The sequence below is a fragment of the Microtus pennsylvanicus genome, chromosome 1 (genome assembly GCF_037038515.1).
Source record: "Microtus pennsylvanicus isolate mMicPen1 chromosome 1, mMicPen1.hap1, whole genome shotgun sequence".
NCBI classification, from domain to species: domain Eukaryota; kingdom Metazoa; phylum Chordata; class Mammalia; order Rodentia; family Cricetidae; genus Microtus; species Microtus pennsylvanicus.
In genome coordinates this window covers 207,027,647-207,044,238 of record NC_134579.1, presented here as the reverse complement: position 1 = coordinate 207,044,238, position 16,592 = coordinate 207,027,647, and the positions used below count along the sequence as shown (strand labels likewise).

Here is a 16,592-nt window from a genome sequence, read left to right as displayed (position 1 = left end):
TTTATTTTTCTTTATAGACAAGCAATGTTTCATTGTGTATATGTAAACACAGATTCTAGCCTATGGTGTGCATGTGTGTATATGTAAATGTACCTCCTAGCTTATAATGTGCAGATGTATATGTAAATGTGGCTCTTAGCATATAGTGTGCATCTGTACATATGTGAATGTGGCTCCTAGCCTATAATATGCATGTGTGTATATATAAAAAGAAATCAAGAGAAGGTAGTACAGGATGAGAGGGAAGACTACTAGGGATTAGGCAAGAGAGCACATGGGACGGGAAAGAGAAAGTGTTGGTGCTGGGGAAGGACGGAGGCAGGGAGGTAGTATGGGACAGAGTACGGAAGGAAAGTAACAGCAACACATTGTTCCAAAACATTCTAATGGTGTCTAACACACTAAAAATTAGTTTAAAATATAAAAACACAAAAATACTATGATGAAGTCGGTGATGTTGAAAAAAAAAGACAGGGAATAAAGCTGACATAAAATGAACAGTTTGCTCTCTGTGGTTCTTGGGAGAAGGGTGCTGAATTCAGTTATGAGCTACAGACAAAGTTCACTGTGTTCAAAATATACAATACCGAGAAAAGTATGAAAAAGACACGAGATAGGACGTGTGCATAGTAATAACACTTGAGTCTGAAGGACAGAAAACAGAACGACATCACTCATTACTTCTACTAAGCACATTTAAAGGGTGACGTGTGCACAAAGGAACCTTACTGGCTATGTCACAAGTTGACTCCTTGTAGATAGCAATATAGAAACAGCTTATACTTGTGTTTTGGTTAAGTTTGAGCTTTGCTGCAGGATTGTATCTCTTCTGCAATTTAAATCACTTAAGTTATCACAAAGAGATTTAGTGGGCAAGTCTGGAAGTGAATTATTTCACTTTTACATTTAAAAATGAGAACTTTCTGAAAGAAAAATGTAAGTGAAGACTGCACTCTTGTTCCGTGTCCGCCCAGACCTGAATAATCACGTAGGAGCTATATTAATTACAACACTGTTTGTCCAATGGCTCAAGGATATTCCCATCCATCTTACATCTTTTTTTTGTTTGTTTGTTTTTTGTTTTTTTTATTTTTTTTATTATTTTTTTATTATTTTAATTTATTTATTTATTAAAGATTTCTGTCTCTTCCCCACCACCGCCTCCCATTTCCCTCCCCCTCCCCCAATTAAGTCCCCCCCCAGCCCGAGAAGCAATCAGGGTTCCCTGTCCTGTGGGAAGTCCAAGGAACCCCTACCTCCATCCAGGTCTAGTAAGTTGAGCATCCAAACTGCCTAGGCTCCCACAAAGCCAGTGCGTGCAGTAGGATCAGAAACCCATTGCCATTGTTCTTGAGTTCTCAGTATTCCTCATTGTCCGCTATGTTCAGAGAGTCCGGTTTTATCCCAGGATTTTCCAGACCCAGGCCAGCTGGCCTTGGTGAGTTCCCAATAGAACATCCCCATTGTCTCAGTGTGTGGGTGCACCCCTCGCAGTCCTGAGTTCCATGCTCGTGCTCTCTCTCCTTCTGCTCCTGATTTGGACCTTGAGATTTCAGTCCTGTGCTCCAATTTGGGTCTCTGTCTCTGTCTCCTTTCATCGCTTGCTGAAGATTAATATTCAGGAGGATGCCTATATGTTTTTCTTTGGGTTCTCCGAATTTAGCTTCTCTAGGATCACTAATTATAAGCTCAATGTCCTTGGTTTATGGCTAGAAACCAAATATGAGTGAGTACATCCCATGTTCCTCTTTTTGGGTCTGGCTTACCTCACTCAGGATAGTGTTTTCTATTTCCATCCATTTGTGTGCAAAATTCAAGAAGTCCTTGTTTTTTATTGCTGAGTAGTACTCTAATATGTATAAATTCCATACTTTCTTCATCCATTCTTCCATTGAAGGGCATCTAGGTTGTTTCCAGGTTCTGGCTATCACAAACAATGCTGCTATGAACATTGTAGAGCATATACTTTTGTTGTATGATAAGGCCTCTCTTGGGTATATTCCCAAGAGTGGTATTGCTGGGTCCAGGGGTAAGTTGATCCCGAATTTCCTGAGAAACCGCCATACTGCCTTCCAAAGTGGTTGCACAAGTTTGCATTCCCACCAGCAATGGATGAGTGTCCCCCTTTCTCCACAACCTCTCCAACAAAGGCTATCATTGGTGTTTTTGATTTTAGCCATTCTGACAGGTGTAAGATGGTATCTTAAAGTTGTCTTGATTTGCATTTCCCTGATCGCTACATCTTACATCTTAAATTAACCCATTTCTGTCATTTTATATTTTACCATGAGGCTCGTAGTTTGTTACTTCACTCTTGTATGTTGGGCATCTACATGGCATCTGCCTGACTCTGCCTTCTTTCTTCCTGCCCTCCGTTTAGTTTTCCTGACTAGCTCTATTCTGCCCTGTCATAGGCCAAAGCAGCTTCTTTATTAATCAATGGTAATAAAACATTCATAGCATATAGAGGGGAATCCCACATCATCTTCTCTTGTCTAATTAAAAAGGAAGATTTTAACTTTAACATAGCAAAATTACAAAACAGGTATTAAACAAGAATTACAGTTGCAATATTTCTTTGTGAGTCTCAAGTTTTATACCTAATTTGTCTTTTATCATAACTAAGGAAAAATATGACTGTCTTCAATTCCATCAAAGACCCCAGAAGGATATAACATTATCTAAGTAAACAGAAGTGCATTGTAAGCAACTTTGAAAACTCTAGAATTGACAGAGACATCTGGCTGCCTGGACAGTCACCCAAAGTTCTTCTGTAATGTTGACACATCCATCTTCAGCCCACAGGCCCGTAGTATCCTGCAGACTTTTCCATGAAGCAGGAAATTTGAAAGACAGTTCTGCCTATATTGGCAGTTTGTCAGTCACTTTCTTCTGTGTCCTGCAGAATGTCCAGCAGACTCTTTAATGAAGCAGGGAACCCTGAAGGACTGTCTCACCTTTTTTTGTCAAGTTCAGCAGTCATTTTTCTGTAGGTCCCGCATGTCCAGTTTATACAGCATACCATCAAGTATTCCAAGAAAGAGCAGTTTCTTGCCCAAATGACTAGCCTTTTTACATTGATGGCAAATTCTATAATGAGTTTCTTCAGTTCCTATCAACCTCTCTGAAGTAACTGGTGCTAACAGAAGCAGATATGCCTTGCTGCTGAGAAAAGTTTAAGTTTTTAAAGCCCTTTAAATGCCATGTTCTATAGGTTCTTTTAAGTGTTGAAGGTTATCTATATAACTAAAATATATCTCTGCATATTTAGAAAACTAACATGACTATAAGTTTGATTATTACAGATGACTATCTATTAATCTGTATTTAATTATACATTATATTTTTAAATGAGCTGTACAAATACAATACTTTAAACAAAAACAGAAATATATGTGTATGTATGTATTATATATATATATACATGTATATATATACACAGTATAAAAATAAACTTTAAATTTGTAGCAGTAGACCAAGATCCATACCAATACAAGATATTCATCTCTATATCATATCCCCCGTACTTTTTTAAAAAAGAAATTGACAGAGACCATTAATCATTTATAACTAACCCTTTTAAAATGAAAATAAAACATTTATAAACAATCATCTTGGGAATTTGGGCATTGTTTTTCCAAACTGCTTTGTGCTGTTTGTTGAGAGAAATATTTTAAGGGTTCATGGAGACCTTTCAGGGAGTCTTGTTCCATCAAACCACATTATCCTGGAAGGAATCCACAAGTTTTCATCTTCTATAAAAACAACAGTGGAACCTTTTTTTCCAAAGTAATATATCCTTAGACTTAAATTTTCAAGTCAAGATATCTTTAAAATGTATATGTTGGTTTAGCTTAGCAGTCCCCAGAATTAAATGTATCTTTGTAGTAAAAAACTCAAAGAAAATACAATGACATGCATAATCCAGACTCTGTATATTTTCTGTGTTTCCATGGATTATTTGTTTTATATTATTTTTACTGTCTCTTTAAAGACTTTGTTTTATTTTTAAAACTGTTTATTTTTATAACTCTCTATATTCTTTTTTCTCTCTTTCCCAAGCCTACATACATTTTTTAAACACACTGTGTCTCATTTAGAGGCTTTTTTATTTCTGAATCTGTTCTATTGGGTACCTAAAACCCTTTTCTGGCTAACAACATTTTTAAAATGATAAACAGTGTGGTCACAGCAGCCCTGGATACTGGATCTGCCTGTCTCAGCCTTTTAATGTGGTGGAGGTATGTTTACCGTTAGCTCCAGGACTGCTGGGTGGGATCCATGCTCACCACCTCAACTCTGGGAAGCACCATGCAGCACATATACCTTTTTTTGTATGAATAAAAGCTAAATCTGCCATGTAACATTTTTACGACCTGGAAATGTCTCTGTGAATAGCAGCAGGAATCCACCATGCTCTCCTGCCTGGGCACGCCTGCCAGACCTGATCCTGCTACCTGCCCAGGTGGGGAGTGCTGAGTTGTGGGGCCTGCTCTCAGCTATGTTCCTCCTAACCCTGAGTGAATGAACAAGGACCTAGACCTGAAGGGGGTGCCCAGTCACGCAGTTAGCCCCAAACATTTGAGAACCATCATGTAAATGGAGACGGCAGTTTTGTTCCCCAGCTGTCCAGACCCAAATAATCACATAGAAACTGTATTAATGACTGCACTGTTTGGCCAATGGTTCAAGCATTTTCCTAGCTAGCTCTTACGTCTTAAATTAATCCATTTATATTATTTTATATTTTGCCATGAGGCTTGTGGTTTATTATAACACATCTTGCTTCTTGGGCATCTACATGGTGTCTGCCTGGCTCCACCTTCTTTCTCCCTGCATTCAGTTTAGTTTTTCTGCCTAGTTATATTCTGCCCTGCCACAGGCCAAAGCAGCTTCTTTATTAACCAATGGCAATAAAACATATTCACAGCAGACTGAGGGGAATCCCACATCAACGAAAGTTTACAATGTGTTCTTCTTTTAGGAATGTGGTAGTAAAGTTAGAAATCATTTACTTAGAACTATGCTGGCAGTGTGTGATACATGTTATTGTGGGCTTTGGATATCTTTGGTGTCTCAATAAAGTCTTTCTTTGTATGCACAATTTAAAAGGATAATTTGGTATTTAGGTGTATATCAGGCTCATAAAAGAAAACCTATGTTAAAAGAAAATCTTTTAGGTGAAGTCAAAATAAATTCCAGCGACTTAGCCTCCAATGAGATTGATGCAGCCCAGTTTGGCAGCTCCAGCGGGCATCCCTCGATTTATGAGATTCTACACAAACATATTGTGCTTATTCCTTTTCACATTTTAAAGCAATGGCATCATGGTTTGTAAAGTTCTATATGGTCCCAGCTGAATGAAAAATGTCACACTTGTTCTCAGTGTGTCTATAGTCAATGATTTAGAATTGTAGTTTATAGATTATGAAACTCTGAAATTTATCAAACTTGTATGTTAAGATTACATTGCTGCAATATATATTTATTTGTAGAGTCCAAAGGTTAAAGGTCAGATTGAAACCTACTCAACCATGATTTTACTCTTCTCAGGTGATCACATTGGGTAAGATTAATAGTCTAATTTCATGTTTTCCTTAAGTAGCTGTATGATGTTGCAGGATCTGACTTCTTTTCTGGAGTCTAAAACAAGGCTCTGCCATTGAGTTACTTTGGTAAAATTACTTCACACTATGTGGTTCAATTTTCTTTTCTGTAAACTAAAAACTGTGATTATTTTTGGTTACTTGTTGGCTATAAGCTCTGAGTGAGTTGGGGGTGGGAAGATGACTTGGAACTCTTGCTGTACAAAAGAGAGAACTTGAGTTCTATTTCCAAGCGCCCATATAAAATCCAGGCATGGCCATCTGCCCCTGAAACCCAGAATTGAGACAGTGGAATCCCAAGAATTTGCTCTCAGCCAACCTAGCCAAAATGGTGTGTTGGTGGAGGTTTCTGTCCTGCCTGGTCCCAAAATAAACACACAGAAACTATATTATTTGCAATACTGTTTGGTCAATAGTTTAAGTGTATTTTGGACTAACTCTTATATCCTAATCTAACCCATCTACATTAATCTATGCATCACCACGAGGTTGTGACCTACTGGCAAAGTTTTGGCGGGCTCCAGCAGAGACATCTTTCCCTGTCTGTGGCTACATGGCTTCTCCCTGACTTATATTCTCTATATATCTCTTTTAGCCTGGCTTTACTCTATTAAGCCATTGGCCGAAAGCAGTTTCTTTATTAGCCAATAGCAATAAAACATATTCACAGCATACATCACTGCCCTTATCAATGGTGAACTTCAGGTTCATTGAGTGACTTTGTCTCTGCAAACTGGATGGGAAATGGAAGGGGATGTGTGTGACATCATTCTCTGCAATCTAAAGCTGCACACATGGGTATATACTCCCCTCATGCACATATAACACATAATACACCAAATACATTGCATATTTTAATGAGTGAATACATTAATTTATTATACATTATGAATGATAACCATATAGTTAATTAAAATAAATCATGTAAATACATATCAATGTCTGATGCATAAGAATTTTACCTACTGTAATAATGGTTATATAATGAACTTCGAAGTTAAAACAAAAACCAGTTTGAAAATATATTAACATATAATGGCATTCAGTAAACATGGTAGATAAATCCAAACTTCCTACAGGTTAAAAAGTTTTATGATTTATTTCTGAATTCATTTGCTTACTTCTTCCTTATCATCATGTTTGATGAAGTGTGAGTTCTGTGCTCAGCCCGACATTCTGAGATGTTCTGGGAAAAAGACAAGGAAGGTCAGATGCAGAGCTAGAGTTATGAGCATCCACCCTCTGGGCAGAGGTGCTGAGACTGTGTCTGTCCTTCTGCATCCTGCATGGTGCCTAACAAAGCTGGCACTGGTGGGTGAATTGGGCATGGCCGGCTGAACCATGCCTTCTAGGTGCCTAAGCTGTTCCCTCTCTGGTAGTCACCCACAAAACCTCTTAATTAATGCCTTCCTGACACTGGTCTTTTCTTCCTTTGTTAGTTTTTCATTGCATAACAAATCACCACCTGGAGGCGAACAAGCAGGCACATTTATTGTCTCCAAGTTTTTGTGCACCAGGAGTCTGTGAGCGGCTCACCTGCATTGGCTCCAGCTCACCCAGGCTATAAGGTGTCATTCTCATTCATTCGGAAGTCTTTCTAAGAAGGATCCACTTTAACGTTGCTTGCCTGTTAGCCCTATTCATTCCAGCAGTTTGTAAGCCTAGGGGCCCAGATTCTCACTGGTTGTTTCCATTCCTAAAGCTGGAGCATCAGGTCCCTATGATCACCCTACTCTACCGAGAGTTCATAGCATGGCTATGAGTCTTCGAAACTCCAGGAAAAATCCTCACTCCAGTCAGCAACTTAAAGTAATACCTCGGGGTTGATATGCTGCTGTTCTGTTATACTGTGTGAGCTGGATACAAGTCACAGGCTCTGCCTACACCAAAGTGTGAGCTGCAGAGAACAGAGACATGCGTACTGTTCTGTCAGAATGCTTTATGGGGTGACTCATGCACCCCACCTTGCTTGCCCATCTCCATCTCTGTCTCCCGGCTGACTTCATGTATTCACGTCCATCTGTCCCTTCCTTTCTCACCTAACACTGACTGTATCCTCTAACAGAAGAAACTGGTGCTTAGTTTTTCTCAGTGAACTTTTATTTCTAACAGACTTGTTGAGAGTGATTCATTGGTAAGCTTTCAGTAAATGAAGCTAAACATAGGGCTAGCCTATCACAGACCTAAGATATTCGCTAATAAGTTTTATGATAATGATTTAGTAATTATTTGAGAATTTCATACAATGTATTTTCATTACAGTCATCTCTTTCAAGTCTTCCCAGATTCAGTATCACCTCCATAAGTCCAATTTGTGTTGCTCAACTAAGGAGGTGGGCCTGCCTAGGAGCAAGGTTAACCTACAGGGATTTGACCTTTACAGACAGAGGCCAACAGCTCTTCATCTAGGCCATGGGACATCATGGCCACTGCTTCTACTCCAAAGCTGGAATTTTAACTGACTTGAGCTTTCCAATAACTTTTTAAGGATGGGTTTAGTTATTTATGTACATAGAACTGTGCTGAACCTTCAAGTAACGATTAGTAAGTTGAGCTAGAAGATAAAAGAACTTTATAATCTCTTTTAGAGTTGTATAAGCAAGTATTTGGTGATGACCTTTGTAACATATTCGATTATCTAACCAAAGCTATTCTTTGCCTTCTAGATGAACAAGAGATTGTACAGAAGCGTACCTTCACAAAATGGATCAATTCCCACCTGGCTAAGGTAAAGAAAACCTTCCAGAGTTAGAGGTTCATCTTATGGGAGCCAACAATAATATGTTGTTAATGAATCCCACAAAGAGCACATTGTAAAGGAAGGTTGCTGTCACCACTCCTGACAGGGATGTTGGTGGTATTATGGGTTGGCTATCTGCTCCCTATGTGTGGAGTTTGATAACCACCTCTGGGAAGAAATGAGATGACAGCTGGTAAAAAAACACTCTTTTATGTAATTTTTATGAACCTTGAGAAAATAATCCACTCAGTTGCTGCTTCTATGGAACGGTATGTGTCGTGTACAGAGAGAGAATTTGTACTGGATTTTTGTTTGGTTGTGTCGATTCCAATTAGTACGGAAAGGAGCAATGAATGTGTTGTCCTATGCAAGGAGTTTTATTTGAGCAGGTCCTGACAGTTTCCCTCAGGGGCTTTTGGTCTTTGTTGAGAATATATCCTAGGTAGCAGGACACTAGAAACACAGAGATCATCTGAGAGAATCTACATTAGGTTGTGAGGTGACCACATGTCCACAGGTGGCACTGTCTTTGAAAATAAAGGATGATATAAAATGATCTTTGACCTTAGCATGCCCCCACAAAATTATTCTCCTATGTTGTTGCTGATTGAGAAAAACAACAAAGCAAGAGACATCATGTTTAAAAAATAGAGTCAATTGAAAGACTGAATTCTGTGGAGAGTGGAGCTCGGGAGACTTCTTCCTGGGACATTTCTACTGCGGTGTGAGTCTCAAATATTGCTCAGCAGTCCAGTGATTCTGCGATGAATGCTACTGTCCCACAGTCTCAGGGGTCAACCTACCAGGATATTCACTTGTTTTGTTCACGAAGGCCTTACGGGCTCCTTACTGGCTTCTTCTGGTGTCCTCACATGAAAGTGAGAGAATGAGCTGTGTTCTCTCTTCCTGTAAGGACCGCCCATCACACCAGAGACCCACCTGTGACCCGGCCTGAGTCTAATTGCTAGGTCAAGGCTTTGCCTCTAAACACCATCACACCTGGGTTGAGGGTTTCAACATCAGGATTTAGAGGGTATCCAAACATTTTACCTACAATAGGCCCCCAAGTTTGGTCTGCTGTCTTTAGAATTGAAGCAAATGAAAACTCCTCTTACATTCCTACACAGGGAACTCAGCCAGGGGACAGCAGTCGCATACCTGTCTCCCTGTCACGGCTGACATTTCCCTATGTAGTAATCCCTTATATAGATAGCACTGTGTGTTGGGGCTGCTGGAGGTAATCTGACAACTAACCATTTTGGACAAAGCTAAGGAGCACTGCATTCCTTTGTCACGTTCCTCATATATACTTCCTGCAAGTTTCTGTTGACATCTATCAATGAAAGTAAGAATAAGAACCAATGCCTCAAAATTGCTGTGTTTTATATTTTTCTGATAATCGAAATGTTAGTTTTAACTTTCCATAATAGGTCATGCCATTTCATCTCTGTGAGCATTAAAGGAGAAAAATGTTGAAATAACCAGAAATAGATGAACTTATTTCTAGAATACAGCATATAATGTCCAAGATTCCGACAGTCTAAGGACTTAGGTATAACAACTATGGGATATTTTGTAGATTTAAACTGTAATGATAAACCCTAATTCCTGTGATAGTATCTTAGTAATTTAAAAAACTATAATTATTTAAAAATACTTTAGAGAATAATTTAAATGCCTTTTTAAAGGAATAAATCTGTTTCTCCAAAATCACATCAGGAAATTGACTACATCCCAAATCATCTTTCATAACAGATCCTGGTAGGTATATGAAGAGGAATACAATGTTGAGATACAAAAATGTTGGTGTCTCTGTCCTCTCTGAGGTCGTCCAGTTTTGGGTTCATGAGGTCATATTCAGATATGCTCATAGAAGTTAATTTTAGGAGGTGTGTGTGTGTGTGTGTGTGTGTGTGTGTGTGTGTTATGTATGTGTGCGTCCTGTGTTTTATGTGTTGTTTGTATGCACGCATGTGTGTGTGTGCATGCTCAGCTGGAGGCCAGGAGCTGACATGAACCTCTTCAATCAGTCTCTCTCTCTCTCTCTCTCTCTCTCTCTCTCTCTCTCTCTCTCTCTGTCTGTCTCTCTTGGATGCAGGGTTTATTTCTGAATCCAAGCTCACTGATTCAGACAGTTTGAAAGATCTACATTTTATTTTATTTTTGGATGGCCTGTGAATTCCAGGGACCCTTCTCCCCCTGCCAGGTCTCTGTTGAAATGTACACTCTACTGTGTCTGGATTTTTCTATGCCTGCCAGGGATCAAGCTCAGGTCCTTGTGCTCAGGAAGCCAGCATTTTGCATGCTGAGTCCCTGTGCCCTAGGGGTTTTGATGGGAATATTTCATTTGTGTTTCTTGACTCCTCTCTTCAGTTGCGGCTCTATAAATGATTTATAATTATATAATCAACTCTTTTATTGATGGCAGGCATTCCATTCTGCTGTGACAATTTTTTATAGATATTATGACAACAGTCATGAAGAGATCGCATGTAGATAAGTGTACAATATGGCTCTTGGAAACACACTTTTATTAGCTCATCTATCTTAACGAAGTAGAGGAGAAATTTAAGAATTTTCTGTGTATAATTTTATGTCACTTTTAGTATATTGCATAGTTATACTTTTCATATGTTTGTTTTGGACTCCAAATCACAAGTGGTCAATGTCATGCTATATAATCCTAGATAAACCAGCAGTGGTTTCATGGAACTGACCACATTTCTTTCAGAGAAGAGACTTCTATTTAGATGAAAAAACTATAATTCTTTTTTTTATTGATAAGAAACCTGAACTAGTCTATTCTTTAATTCTGCTAATTACAGGGAGCAGGAGTTTTCATAATCATTACCCTGACAGAGATGTCCAGGGAGAGTTGTTCAAGTCCAGTTCCAGGTTTGTGCCTAACTTAGCCTGAATCACAAAGTCTGATTTTACATTGTAGTGATACTGTGTGCGGAGCACACATGTCCCGACCATGAACCTCAGTTCCTTTATATTTTATCTTATTTAACCTCACAGCAACCAAGTGTGTTATTGGCATTCATTTATAGGCCAAGTCCTCAAAGCTTAGAGTTAATTAATAAGCCTGGTAATTCAGCAAATGACAAAGCTGTGGTTTGAGCCCAGAACTCCTAAATGTGGGTGTTGTAGGCCAGGTTAGCTGCAGTAATGAAATACCATAGGCAAGAAGGCTGGCATGACAGCTTCTACCTAGTTCTGAATCCCAAGAAGCCTGAGGTCAAAGTGCTGGGGGACTTGGTCTTCCTAGCTTACGGGCTGCTGCTCTTTCTGTCTTTGTTCGGCGGAGAATGAACTCTGGTGTCTCTCCTTCCTGTTCTAAGGATGCTCATCAGTCTTTTCCTTCATGATCTTATCTTAATTAATCAAGATAATTAAGATGTCTGTGAATATTATGGTCTATTCCCCCTGTTCCCTCTTCATATAAAGATACTGGTCACACTGGCTTAAGATCCATGATATGACTCCATTTCCACTTGATTAACTCCATAAAGACCCTATTTCCAAATACAGCAGCATTCTAAAGTAATGGGAACAGTAACACTGTGCACTGTGGGAACAGTAATGCTGTGCAGAAGACATCTCTTAAGAGCACGTTTTGCTTTTATACCAAATTTGATTCAGGTATTACCTTAAAAGAATCAGTTAGGATTTCCAGTTTAAAGATCTAAAGACCTATGATAATTAAATTAAGTGACATGTTCACTTTAATGGCTATTTTCATTTTCCCAAGAGTATATTACATGAAAACACCTTCTTAATTGAGTTTCACTCCCATTCCTTTCCTTGCATACACTCTCATGACCTACTCATGAACTAATGCAAGAAGACCACGACAGAGCAAAGGCTTAAGTTAATGCCCTCACTTGTTTTCTTAAAGCTATAGTACCAAGGTGAGGTCATGAATATGTTAAGTAGTTTGCTTTTAATAGTTTTCGAGTGTATACACAAACCTATGACATCACCTCAGACACTGTAAATAGATTCAATTTTTAGCTGTTGATTACACCTCGATAAATCTAGGGGAGCTGAATTGATAATTAGCTATTTCCAAATGTGCAATTAAATGCTTACAAAAGAAATTCATCTCAAAATGCATCACGTTCAGTAGCTTGGAAACTGTTAGATTATGGATAATGGGAGTTCGGAGCTCACAAGGTTTATGGAGATTAATAAATATTGTGATAAAGGCTGTCATAGTTTCCTCTTGCAAACTATATCATGTTCACACATTGACACATATTTTGGAATGCTATTTGACAGCTCAAGTGATGTTCTAGGTACTGAAAAGAAAAGCATGAACAAAACAGAGAAAGACTTTCTGACTTTCTGTCAACAGTGTAGGTAGGTAAAGGTGACTGGATCCTGGGTAAGTTTTGTAAAAGAAGCCAGTACAATTTGAGGATGGATCAGTAACTGGGTGTGAGCAACAGGGAGGTGTCCTGTACAGCCCAGGATGTGCTATGCAGAGGAAGTAAGTGAGGACATGTTTTGGCTCTGTGCCACATGGGAGAAAACATGTTATTGTACGAAAAAATTCATCACCAGCAGAGTGTCTCTGGTACACGTGAAGCTGGGCCAACAGATGGGGCGTGTTGCCTTAGAGGCCTTTATTTGTTGTTGAATTAAATAATCAGGGAAGTGGAAATGGCTTTGCTCCCCACTAGAGGAAATGAAATAGAATGGAAGTATCTCTCCGCCTCTGCCAAAGCATGGTGGAAAATAATAGCCAGAGCGCATTCATGAAAGAGAAACAAATGCATGCAAAATCTCAGAATCACCTGGCTTGTGGAGCTGATTGGGAATGTCTTTGATTGCCTAGATGGCATGGCAAACTCTTCTAGATGATACGTTAATTTTAGTTAAATGCCACCTGTGGGGGGTCTTTGTGGTCTTGATCAATGTAGTCCAAGACTAGCCTGGTGCTTTGGTAGATTTTTGGTGTAGTAGGCTCTTGTCCAACCTTTCCAGAGGGGACTCACCCGGACATCTGCTGGTCTGCCCCTCTTCCCTTTCTGTTCTTCTCTCTGTTCCTGTTGTTTCATGTGTTGTCCCCACTCTGAGGATAACCATCAGGGAATGAGGGCTCCCCGTATGGGCTCTAGGATGGAAAACTTATCTTCTAAACTCTCCGGTAGCCTGTATCCTTCTGTGAGCCACATGTAAGTCAGATGGAATAGTTTGTCTGTTTCTGGGAATGAGGGGCCATCTAACTGCACAGAGGGCTCACGGATGCATAGAACAAGACTACGCCCATCCCTTTTCTCAACACCTCCCAACACTATGTGCAGAAGGCAGTACTGTGAATATACCAGGCCATGGTCCTGTGCCATACTTAGCAACCCTTAATTTTGTTTACAGTATGTGTCTCACCTAAAGAAAGTGGCCATCTGTGGCCTGAAATTCTTTTAGAGATTTTCTAATCTGGGTTTACTGGTCACTGAATATCTAACAATCACTAATATAATACTGCCCATAGGATATGAGTGCATTATCGTAAAGTGACATGCCATAGCATTTTTGTGGTATAAAATACTTAGTCAACCTTTCGCCCAGAGGGAACAAAATCCTTCGTAGATGGTCAGACACAACGATGGTAAGTGGGCACCTGGGTTGGTGCTGGAAAGTGACAGGAATCTTTTTTTACTCTTCACATTGCCAAAGACTAAATCCTTAATGCTGCAAATCTACTTGATAGCTGTGAGACACGGAGTGGCTCATTCCCTGAAACACGGGCCTTAGACTACCACATGATGCAGCAATTCTGTAGCTGGGCTTGCACCTGAAGGCCTGACAGTAGAGTGGTCAAGACGTATCAATAACCCCAGTTCCCGGCAGTCATCTGCAGCTGTGGCTAGCAGATTGAAATAGCACTGTATCCACTGACAGGGGAATGGGTTTACAGAACATGTTGTGTACCACAACGGGCTCTTACTCAGTGGAAGTAGAGGGAGGAAACTTTTCTACCTGCTGCAGCGTGCAGGAACCTCGAGAACATTGTGCTAAGTGAAATAAGCCAGTCACCAAATACAAATTCTTCATCACTCTCCTATTGTGGGGTATCAAGAACAGTCAAAAATGCTGAAAGGGAACCGGGCGTGGTTTTTAGGCTATGAGTATTTTATCATAGCTAAATGTTTAATAATCAAACTAATATTTAAAAACAACTTAGTTCCTCTGATCACATACAGTCCCATCTTACAGAAGTCACTGACTCAAAGTTCATCATCTAGCAGGAGGGAGAAATGTCAGGAACAGAAATTATCCCCTCTAGAACAGCGCTTCAAGGCTGATTGAGGGTTAGGCATAGAGGCAGGCTCTAGCAAGTGAACAAAATTTGCTTTTGAAGATTTGCCTAAAAGGGGATGTTACTGAAAGGATTCCAGGTGTCTCAGACTAAGAAGGAAATGCTGATAGGACAGGAAAGGGTTAACTCGGCACTCGGCAGGCTTGCTTTGCCCTAGTTCTCCTCAGAATGAAAAAGGGGGGGGGGGGGGGGACATGTCTTTAGGAAACAGTTGCAGTGGCTTCCAGGAGAGAAGCCCTGTGAGCCTGGACTGTGAGCACAGGCTGATGAGAGGCAGCGTGCTGTACACTCGCGTGCTGTACACTCGCGTGCTGTACACTCGCGTGCTGTTTACACTTGTTTACGGGAAATGCCATCTCTGTGTCAGTGCCATGCTTCTCTGCTTCGATCCAGTCGTTGCCCACAGACAGCATGGTTTGTGTAACCATCATTTTTTGCCCTTGAAATGAAGGAGAGAAGGAAAAGTAAATTCCGAGTCTCTACAGTCAGTCGCGGGGGCACGTAGATTCCCATTAAAGACCCTGGACACTTGGGTGGCATTTCCAGGCTGTGGGTTGCAGATCGTCGTTAAATAATGAAGTGCATGCACATGCCCACGGGACTCCACTTAGGAAGAGACCAATCACTCACTTTGGAAGCCTGTGACTTCCCCTGCTCTCCACTCCCAGTTGCCTCTCCCCTGCAATGATTTAACTCCTCTGTCCCCTGGCGCCATGAGTTGAACAGTTTCCCGCCGTTCTATGAGCCGCAAATCCTGAGAATAGCCTTGAGGACTCACATACTGACTTGCCTGTTGTGGAGAATGGAACAGGGTAGAGCAGCTTTGCAATCTCCACAGTGCTAGTCTCGCGTGGCATCCGTATGTCCCTGCCGTGAGCCAATTTGGCCTCTCCATACTAAAGGAGAGAATGTGAAGTGTTCAGGATGGACTATATCACAAACATGGTTGTGAGGGGACACACCGTGAGCCTGACTGACTTCCACCTATGCCAATATGGTAAATACACATGATGCACCATTGCTACATGTAGGGGAAGCCCAGCCAATCACCTTGCTTGAAGGGCGGGATCCCCTTGCTCTAAATTTACTTATAAATATTGCGGGTGTGCTCCCCGCCTTCCCTTCTGTTTCCTGCTCTTTGTTGGAACCTTGGTTTTGTAAGTTATCCCCTTCTTCCCCTTAATAAAGCTGATATTAAAGCTAGACTGATTAATCCTATTTGCCCGTTGATTACATCCCAACAGCTACAATCCAGTCTTTCTTGAATCTACATGGAACGGTGGGTTTAGTTAATAAAGCCATCACTTCTAGCCAAATTAGCAGGTAGACATTCAGCTCATCAGTTCATATTTTTCTTGGTGACTTTAAATGAGTCACCTTTATGGGCTCATGTATTCTTTAAAACAAATGCTAATGCCTTCCACTTTCTCCTAAGCTTTCTGCCTAACTAGGTGACTCACGTGATAGCAAACCTGAGCTCTGGGCCCAGTTGCTCAGCATATGTGATCTTGGCCAGTGACTTGGTCTTCCTGAGATTCAGAGTCCTTGTTTGTAAATATGAAATAAAACAAACATGCAGCCAATATCATAATTCTAAGCATATTTGGGTGTCCAACAATGTTCTGTTCATTCTCCCTTCTCCGTTCTACCCCATTCCCTTCCTTATTCAAAGATCTAGCAGGTGTAAGTGCATAAATATCTAAGTTGTAGATGTTAAGCACTGGATATCGTATAGGTAGTCTCTGTGGCTATTTTGTAATAATTCCTTTATGCGCCACATTTTTAATTTATATATAATTTTTAAATGTGAGAATTCTTAAATTTTAATGCCATGAAAATGACTATTTCTTTTTTTAATATTTATTTATTTATTTATTTATTTATTTATTTATTTATTATGTATACAGTATTCTGTCTG

The 16,592-nt window shown here is 40.1% G+C and overlaps 1 protein-coding gene across 1 annotated transcript in view; it reads left to right on the top strand.

Annotated features, from left to right (window-relative positions):
- Syne1 (spectrin repeat containing nuclear envelope protein 1) overlaps positions 1-16,592 on the top strand; it is a 471,659-nt gene that overhangs the window by 80,366 nt on the left and 374,701 nt on the right. The window contains exon 3 of the mRNA XM_075949874.1: positions 8,273-8,334. Coding sequence (XP_075805989.1) covers positions 8,273-8,334 — 62 coding nt within the window. The remainder of the gene's footprint in view (positions 1-8,272; positions 8,335-16,592) is intronic.